This window comes from Microtus ochrogaster, chromosome 8, assembly GCF_000317375.1.
Source record: "Microtus ochrogaster isolate Prairie Vole_2 chromosome 8, MicOch1.0, whole genome shotgun sequence".
Lineage (NCBI taxonomy): Eukaryota > Metazoa > Chordata > Mammalia > Rodentia > Cricetidae > Microtus > Microtus ochrogaster.
In genome coordinates this window covers 1,006,027-1,015,381 of record NC_022015.1, presented here as the reverse complement: position 1 = coordinate 1,015,381, position 9,355 = coordinate 1,006,027, and the positions used below count along the sequence as shown (strand labels likewise).

The 9,355-nt window shown below is 47.6% G+C and overlaps 2 protein-coding genes across 8 annotated transcripts in view; one reads left to right on the top strand and one right to left on the bottom strand.

The window, feature by feature from the left end:
* Window positions 1–535: 535 nt before the first annotated feature.
* Window positions 536–8,967, bottom strand: Akip1 (A-kinase interacting protein 1). 6 transcript variants are annotated; one of them, XM_013347662.2, is made up of 6 exons: window positions 8,901–8,967; window positions 8,493–8,717; window positions 7,658–7,738; window positions 5,447–5,560; window positions 3,517–3,600; window positions 536–948 (listed from the first exon to the last, which is right to left on the bottom strand). In XM_013347662.2, exons 1-6 carry the CDS (start codon window positions 8,916–8,918, stop codon window positions 805–807), a joined length of 666 nt encoding a protein of 221 aa, XP_013203116.1. In that variant the 5' UTR covers window positions 8,919–8,967; the 3' UTR covers window positions 536–804. The 6 variants fall into 6 exon arrangements, with proteins under 6 accessions (XP_013203116.1, XP_005351036.1, XP_013203117.1 ...); XM_005350979.3 differs by having other exon boundaries at window positions 3,517–3,597; XM_013347663.2 differs by lacking the exon at window positions 8,901–8,967 and adding an exon at window positions 8,820–8,892.
* Window positions 8,968–9,075: 108 nt separating this feature from the next.
* Window positions 9,076–9,355, top strand: part of St5 (suppression of tumorigenicity 5) — a 188,945-nt gene continuing 188,665 nt past the window's right edge. For both annotated transcript variants that reach the window (XM_026781256.1, XM_026781253.1), the window contains exon 1: window positions 9,076–9,264. The gene's annotated coding sequence lies outside the window, so the exon portion shown is untranslated. The remainder of the gene's footprint in view (window positions 9,265–9,355) is intronic.

The following is a 9,355-nucleotide window of genomic DNA, read 5'->3' as shown; positions in this document are numbered from 1 at the left end:
CTGTGGGTACCAGGCACACACATGGTACATAAGCAAAATACTCATACACATAATCTTAAGACTCAAACTAGGTATTGTGGTTCATGCCTGTGAGGCAAGATCATTGCCCCAAGTGTGAGGCCAGCCTAGGTGACTGTGTACTAGGTTGGTCTGCTACTACAGTGTGAGATCCCGTCTCATCTGAAAAATCAAAACAGAAACAAAATAAAAATTAGAGTCAGTATATAAGATTTAAGGGTTTTCTCCTGGAAGGTTAATGGGGTAAACACTTGAAAAGGGATTAAAAAGGGCAGCTGACAAAGCCTTAGCAGGAGTTTGAGCACAGGGGAGTACCTACCAGCACCTGCTCCCGAGACCTCCTGCAGGTAAGCAGCATGAGGGGCACAGGGTAGTCCCGCACTGGATCTCCCTTCCAGGGCTGGCGAACCGCTTAGGACCCTCTTCACAAAAGGACAGGGTGTGTCCACTGCTGTCTTCTCATAGCCCACTGTTGTACATGGGGGGCAGGGTTTCTTTCTAACACCAATAAAAAGAATTATTTTTATTTCCCAATCTCTCCCTTTATTATCATAATTTACAGTTCCTTAGAAAGCCAGCAGTGAAAGCTGTTCGGACAGCACCATTTCCTTACTGTTTTCAGGCACACAGGATGCGGACTTCTATACTTTGTGACCCCAGTTCAATGTGACCCTACAGCCAATACTAAGAGTAGGATCCATATATCATTATTAAGACAATCATAAGGTGGTTTTATTCTTCTTGCTACTTAAAAAAAGAGTGACGTGACAGCAGTGACAGTCAGCTTCATATGGGGAAGACCACGTCCACACTCTGCCCCGAGTCAACCGCGACCACATGAGTCTTCTTGGTTAAGGGGCTTGAGCCCACAGTGACAGAATAGGTCCCTGGAAACACTTCTATGTAGAGGTCCTTAGAGATGTCCTTGGCCTGAAAGGAAAAGAGGCAACGTGGTTTAAAGTCTGACCTCAGAGCCACGTCGGCACCTCCACCAGGCTGTCACTGTGTGCCAGAGGTGGGGAGAAATGTAGATATGGGGCCCTGCTTTCAAGGCTCAGCTTGGTCACAGGATGGCACTGTTGTTTGGGTGACTCTCAGCCTTAATGCTTGCTGCCTTCTCTCTAAATCTGTGAGAATATCTACTTCACAAGTAACATGTGAAAACTTTGTGAGTGAAAACGTGTTAGAGAAACATGACGAATTCTAAAAAAAGCACCTGCCAGTTGTGGTTGCTCACAAACTGTGAGTTTGGGGCCAGCCTGGTCTACATAAGAGAGTTCAGGACAGCTAGGGCTATACAGAAAGAGAAAAACCCTGATTAAAAAAAAAAAACAAAAAACGGAGACAATGCTAGGTGGGGGAGTTAGGCGGAGAGAAAGGCTTGGGAATCAGTAGAGAATGGCACGTCTGCCTGACAAGGCGTTAGGATAATGAATGACTTTTTGATCATGCTTTGCTGCACTCCCTTCAGAAGGATGAGGCACTGTTTCTCCCCCAAGCTAACAATCCGAATGGACGCCCTGTCGCTGAAGCACTTACTTGCAAGACGGGCCCTTTCATGTTGCAAAGCTCTGAAAGCTGGAGGTGATGGACGGTGTTTACAGCTGCACTGAGCACAGACCATCCTCCAGCTAGACTCCATACCTGGCTGGAAGGTGGCTCAGGGCAGGTGCACTGGCAGGGGATCGGCCTTAGTTCACATGGCAAAAAGAAAAGTCACCAACCAGGAGAGAGCAGGTAAGAGTCAGAGTGTATCTGGCCTGAGCTGGGCTTAGTGGTACACACCTTATTCCCATTACTTGGGAGAAAGAGGCAGGTGAGAAACTGTGAGTTCAAGGCTAGTCTGGTCTACCCAGTGTGTTTCAGGATAGCCAGGGCTACATAGAGAGGCCCTATCTCAAAGAAAAAAAAGTGCATGTGGGTTGTTCCTTAGCTGGGAACTCTGCTTCGACCCCCCTCCAGATCCCTGTCCTTAGAAAACCCACCAAGTGGCTCCTCCCCTGGAGCACTCAAGACTGAGCCTACAGGGTATTTAAACTACCTCTGGAGAACAGCCACATGGTTTTTTTCTGGCCTCCTCTCCCAGTCTTATCTCTGGGGGTCGGGAAGATCACCTGGGAATGTTTTTGCTCAGTAAACTTGGTCTTTTACTTTTAATCTGGTTTGATTTGAACTACTGCGTCACTGGAGACTGCAGCTGCTACCTCCTATCTGCCCAGTGCTTGGAAGGAACATCAGGCAGAGCTGTCATTCTTACACCACACATGGGAGACTAATGAAACTACTGGCCAGAAAATCCATAGCAGGAATAAGTGATATTTGTACTTTCATCAAGTTTTATACCACCTTGCCTTGCTGGCAGACTTGAGGTCAACTTTTTCAAAAGCTACTTTATGTTATCTTTCTCCCACTTCCGAAAACCTAAAGGTCCAACGCCTTTCGCTGATGTGAGGAGGGTGGCGATGGCACTGCTGTTTACCAGGCGTCAACCGTGTACAGGGCTGCAGAATTATCTCCATACTCGCCAGCGCTGAGGTTAGCGTGCTCTTGTGTGGGGCTGGAGAGATGGCTCAGCAGTTATGGGCACTTGTTTCCTGCCCTTGTAGAGGATGCAGGTTTGGATCTCAGAACCCAGGTGATGGTGAGGGCTCACAATACCCTGTAATCCAGTTCTAGGGTACCTGACACTTTCTTCTAGCCTCTGACAGTACCAAGCATGCATGTGGTATACATATATACGTGTAAGTATACATGTATACAAATAAAATAAATCTGAAAAAAAATCCATCTTCACACTGGAACTCCAGGCCAATCAGAATTACCAAAAGCAGCACTAATGAAGACACCCACAGCTGACAGCTTGCATTTGTACTAGAAGCAAAATTTTCAGTTGCTAATTACTCTAGAATATCCAAATCCTGGTTAGTAACAAACTATATACAAACAAGAAGGGATTTAGTGCAGTGATATGTCTAAGTCCCTTCTTCAGAATTCCAGCTCTTCCAAGTCCCAAACAAACTCCCCAGGCTCACACACTACTTATTCCTTGGTCTTGAAACTCGTATCTACTTCTTTTTTGCCCCACAGAAACATTTCAGATGCTTTGGAAGCCAGTATCAGCACATGAAGACATGCTGGAATTTCAGCAATGGCTGCATTTTACAAGCAGGGGTCAGGGCCTCCCACTGCTTCAGCAGCTGGTCAAACCCTCGCAGGAGCCCACGGCAGCCCAGCTGGCCTAGGAAGTGAGCTGTGAATACTTCACATTCCTTCCAACCACAGCTATGAGCTGAGGAAACATAACAGCCCCTGAGCCTCTAGTGAAGGAAAAGGACACTAAGAAAACAGCATTTTGCAATGAACCAAAATCTTGTGGACCCTCAAGTATAAACCTCTCAATTTGAAGACACTGTAGAGCCCACACAAATGGAGCCCAATTGGTAACAGGTCAGCTGGCTTACAGAAGGGTAGTGAAGCCTGGCAGAGCTCGGTACTCACAGGCCAGAATGCTTCTCGAGAGTGCTCTGATGTTTGGGAGCTGCTTCCTGGACCAATAGATGTCTCTACTCTGCCGTTTCTCTGCTGAGATAAATATTGATTAGGACCTGAGTTTTGACCTTCTGAAAGCAAAGACATTTTCTCTTCTCTTACTAGGATTATTTCCTACGCCTTTTCTCATCTGTCACCTGTTATTAACCATCTTTTTGCTACAGTTAGAGCTATTTTTAGCTTTGTGTTTTCCATTGTTGCTTTTTTCCTTATGTGAGCTTTGGAGTCTGGCAAACGAGTTTAAATCCCATGTCCTGTCACTCACTAGCAGGACTCACTTAACTCAGAGCCTTGGTCTCCTGGACTATAACATGGGCTTCTTGATGGAAGGAAAAGATTGAAATGCTGAAGTCATGATACTCTCATGGTGTTATCAGGGAAATGGAAAGCCTTAGAGGCACCCCCTTTGTACTCCACAGGAAAGAGGATTGTCACTCTGCCACCTACACACTTCACCTAAGCTCTCTAAGGAGAGAGCAGGCCAGGGTGGAAAGGGGATTTCAGGACACAGACTCCGGTGACTCCTCACATCCCAGGGAAGAACTCAAAGGGTTCTTGCCGCCAGCACTGAGTCCACTCATAACCCACGCTCACTCCTGTCATTTTTGCCAAACCTCTTCACTCTATGGCCCTAAGATGACTCACAGGCCAGAGAAGTCAAGGATTTTAATCTGAACTTAAGTCTGCCATCTTTGAGTATAATTAAAGGAGTTTAAGAAAACTCAAAACCAAAAGTCTACTTCTGTTGAACAAACAGAACCTCTGGCTTTCACACAACACATATTTAAAAGACAGAGTGTGAGCGGACTGTGATGGTGCACACCTCTGATCCCAGCACTCAGGAGGCAGAGGCGGGAGGATCTCTGTGAGTTCAAGGTCAGCCTGGTCTACAGAGTGAGTTCCAAGACAGTCAGGGCTTTACAGAGAAACCCTGTCTCGAAAAACCAAACCAAACCAAACCAAACCAAACCAAACCAAACCAAACAACCAACCAAACAAGACAGCGTGTGTGATGAGGGGTTGCTAGCTCTTATCTTTATAAAAAACCAAGGTAGTCTCAGCCACCCTGGAAGCTGAGGAGGAAGGATGACCTAAGACCAGTTCAAGATCAGAGTCGGCAACATAGCAAGACCCTGTCTGAAAAATGAAAAATATATGGGACAACCCCTGTGACACACACATCTCCTTTTCAAAAATTATCAAAGACATGGCAGTATCACTATCTCAGTAAGATATAACTATTAAACAATCTCTTTCCCGGGGGCTGGAAAGATAGTTCAGTGGCTAAGGGCAGAGGACCCATGTCTGGTTCCAAGTGTTCACACTGGGTGGACCACAACCACTTGGTGACACCCACTCTGATGGACCCAACACCCTCCTCTAGACTTCTTGGGCACCTGCGTTTATGTGCACATACCCAGACACAGATACACAGAGTTAAAAACAAAGTCTTTTTTGTTGCTGAGACAGTTAACATAGCCTGGCTGTCCTGAAATTCTCTGTGCAGATCAGGCTGACTCCAAACTCAAGAGAGTCACCTGCCTCTGCCTCCCAAGTGGTGGGATTAAAGGCCTGGGCCTGATTTAAGACAACAACCCTCTTTTGTATTCCTAGATATATACGGGAATATGCGGTTCTTAAGCCTGCCCCAGAACTTCATGGTCCAGGATTACAGGTTCAGTTGAAGATCTTAGAGTGAAATAAATAACCTTGCTTCAGACAAACTTCTGTTTCTCTAAGTTCCTGGATGCTATGAAGTCACATGTGTCTGCTGAGTACTGGAGTGCTGAGTCACAGAGACATCTGATGACAGACTTTCAAATCACAGCCCCGACCTTGCGAGGCTACAGGCACGGCGTGGAACGCAGAAGACACGTACCTGCTCCTGACCGTGCCCTAGGTCTGAGTGCACGTGCACTTCTGGAGGCTGCTTTCTGTGGTAACGGGAGACGTGGGTGGCCCCTCCTTCCTCTGGCACAGATGAGTAGTATTTCTGGAGAAATAATGTGAGAGAACACTTAAATGTTCTGGTCAAGTCTTCAGAAAGACTCTCTGATACTTGTGCACAGAAAGGTTAAGGGCGGAAGCATGAGAAAAAGGGCAATCACCTGTCCTTGGCCTGAGATGCTAACACAAGGGTATTGCATTTGGCATGGTTTTGCTGCCACCTGCTGCCTCTGGAGGGCAAGAACTCTGACCAACTAAATAAAGGATCATATTCTCTGCGAGGGTAAAGGCTTTCAAATCTTCACTTCAATGTCAAGTACATCCACCCTTTCATTTCCTCCCCTGACAGAGTTGGATCAACAATTTGCTGATTACTTCTGGGTACTCAGGTGTGGGGGGAAAACGTAGTAATTTCTTCATTGAAGAAACACAGAAGGTTAGAAAACAAACCTAACAGCTGTGCCTTTTGCCCCTGGGTTCTCCACAGGGGAAGGCAAGGAGAGAGATCGCTAGTGTAGGAATAATCCAAAAGATCAGAAAAATTACATTTTTCTTGTTTGGTTCCTTCCTCCTCTTCCAAGATGACCTTGTATTTGCCCTTGACTCTGAGTGTGAAGACAACACAAGCTTGGCACACGCCGTGGGACAGACAGCGTCAAAGGGATGTGAGAAGAGGGAGGAGAAGCCTGGAGAGTCAGGACACGGACCTATGGCATTTTAAAGGCCGCTTTCAAACTCTGGAGCCAAATCCTGGACACTTTGCTAAATCTTCGAAAGGCTACGAAGTTCTGAAGCACCACTCTGTAATAGGATTGAAGTGGAACATAGCTCGAAACCCTACCTGAAGAACCCTGGTTTGCTAAAGCCTCAAAGACAACTCTTATTTGACTGAACCATGAACCAATGTCTAAGGTCACCATTGTATAGTAGAGCTGAATGTTCTCTGAACCATAGCTCTTTGCTTGAAAGCCTACTGTAATCTAGAGAATGTTTGGAAAAGGCAGGAGTTGGGTATAGTAGTGGCATATATAACCCCTATACTCAGAAAGTGGGAAGCAAGGAGATCAAGACTAGGTAAGTAGCAGGCCTGAGAACAACCTTGAGATCTTACCTCTAACAAAACTGAAAGATTGGCAACTTGGGGATCTTTATACCTGGAGCCTGAAAGCATGGCAAAACCAATTCTTTTCTATTTCGCTTACACAACAATATCCTAAAATCCCAGCTATGCACAGGTAAAGCCTGGTGTGATTCTGAGAAAACAGAACCTGTGTTTTCCTTCAGCATCTGCCTTTAACATCCATCCCCTCAATCTCAGTATATGTATGGGTTTCAGAATTTAAAAACTGTTCACTCATTTCAAGGAATACACCTTGCATGGTGTTGTGATAATTTGCTATTCATCTCTCAGTGGAAATCAAAGACATCAATAATAAAGCTGGGGCTTCAGAAATCTGAACTTTACCATGGGAAGCTAAACACCACAAAGAGGGGAGCTTCATGTCCAGAGTGTACTCCCTACTTCTCACTGCTCGGGTCACACGCCTTAGGTGAGTCTTAAGAGCGACCAGTTGGCTAGCTGAAAGCTACAGAACATGATTTGATCTTTGGGAAGCAGGCCTTGCCATTAAAAACCACACACCTGCATCTGTGTCACATGGGCATCTCTGTCACCAACACCTGTTCAGGAACCCCCTGGGATATTCACCATGAACTGGAAACAAACATTGAAGGTTGAGACCTAACATACAGGCTTTCCAATTCAGTTTTTGATTCAACACATTTTGAAAACCAAACAACTCATGAGTATCCTGAAGATTTTAACTTAGTTGGAAAGGAAAAAGGAAACAGCCTCAAATTAGACTTCATTGTGGAATCAGGAGCTAAGCACCATACTCCTTACACAACTGAAAACCCAAGGAGAGCAAAGGCCTTTCCTGGTTCGTTTCCTGCTGTGTCTTCAACAAGCAGAGTTAGAATGGAATGGATAAATGTTTGCTGGCTGAATTCTAACTTGTGTTTACCATCTGGCTTACTTAACTGATTATAACCGCTCACGAAGGCCCGTAGGTCCCAGGATAGAGGAGTACTGATTCTTCCCAAGCATAGATCAGGAGCACAGTGGGAGTTCACACCAACTTACCCCACACTGACTGGAGGTATAGTCCATGAATTCAGCCATTGTTCTGAAGGAAGCACTAAGGGTTGGGCACCTTTCTTCTCTCTATTTGAACAAATGGCAAGTGATAGGTGAAACCTACTACTGCCTACTGGAAAAGGACAGCTTTTGAGAAATAGCTTCTTTTTACTTTTAGGAAAGCTTCTGCAAGCTGAAATTTGGAAAAAGGATCTTGCTGAGAAAGGATTTTAACTCAGTAAACTAGACATGCAATTTATCCAGGATCTAAAATAACAGGTTAGCTGGCTTTACTTGCTAAAGCTGTTATTGTTTAGGGTTTTTGAGACAGAGTCACATGAACACTAGATCCGCCTGCCCCCATCTCCTACGTTCTGGCACCACATTAAGAATTCTATTTACTTAATTTAGACAGGGTCTCACTATGTAACCCTAGCTGGCCTGAAACTTGCTATGTAGACCAGAGAACTCAGAGATCTGTCTACTTCTGAGTCCAAGGTGGTATGATTAAGGGCGTGCACCACCACACTCCGCAAGAAATTATATCTTAAAAGTAGTCAAACAGAATACTACTATTCTTTCGTTACTTATAAAGAATGGGTCACACAGTGCTGGTGCACAACCCCTTTAAAACTAGTACTGGAGGCGTGGGCAGGACTTCAAGGCTAGCCTGGGCTACTTGAGACCCGTATAAAATCATAAAGTGTCAAAAGCATTTTCCAAAGTATTTTTCCACTCTGTCCAGATACTTTGCATCCTTTGGCCACGGGAGGTTCCCTCCGGCCCAGTGGGAGGTCAAGAATGCCTGGGTAGTGCCCCCCCCCCCAGCTCGCGCCCTCACCTCTCCTAGGAGGCGCTGGGGACCGGGGACCGACCATCGTTCCTGGTAGGGGCCCTGGCGGTAAAGGACCCCCACGCTGCCTCTGGATCGCTCTGGAGAACGCCAGTCCACTGCCCTTCTCTTGGCGCGCTCCAGCACTTCCCTCCCCAGCCGAGCCGAGCGCTGCAGCGAGCGCCGGTCCACCCCGTTCAGCGCCGCGGCCGCCAGACAGTACTCCATGTCTCCCTGGGCACACACACAGACACCGGCCCGTTAGCCGCACCCAGGCCCGGATCCGGGAGGACCTTCCCCTGCAACCCCAGCTCCCCTTCCGCCCGCATCGCGCACTCCAAGCTGGGGACTGGAAGGGAGGACCCCAGCCCCGTATACTTCCGCCTCCCGGGCCCTGGATGCGGCCCCTCGCCAGACCTGCTTCTCCAGGCGCATGCGCGCAGCGCTTCCCCGGACACGCCCGCGTTCCCGCGGTCGCGCTTTCGCGCCAGTTGCTAGGCTAACTGCGGGGCGCGGTGGGCGGGGCCTGGCGGTGGGCGGGGCCTGGCTGGAGGGGCACGTGGTCCCGGCTCGAACAGGCTACTGACGCGACGCGGTGATTGTTCGAGGTCTCGTCCGCTGGGTCGGGTCAGCGTGAACCCCGGGGCTTGTTGCGCTGAAACAGTTTTGAGATTTGGGTGTCAGCAGCGGCTCTTTCGTTCCACGTTCATGGGAATCGCCGCTCGCAAACCACTTTTGTGTGAGGAGGTGATGAGGCCAGCTGAGCAGCTCGCCTGAGGAGGTAAGGCTGGGGACCGGGCGCTCTTCTGTCAGAAGAGCCCTCAAGGCTGAGGATGGAGGCCAGACAGGCCTGGGGGCTGTGGGTATGGGGA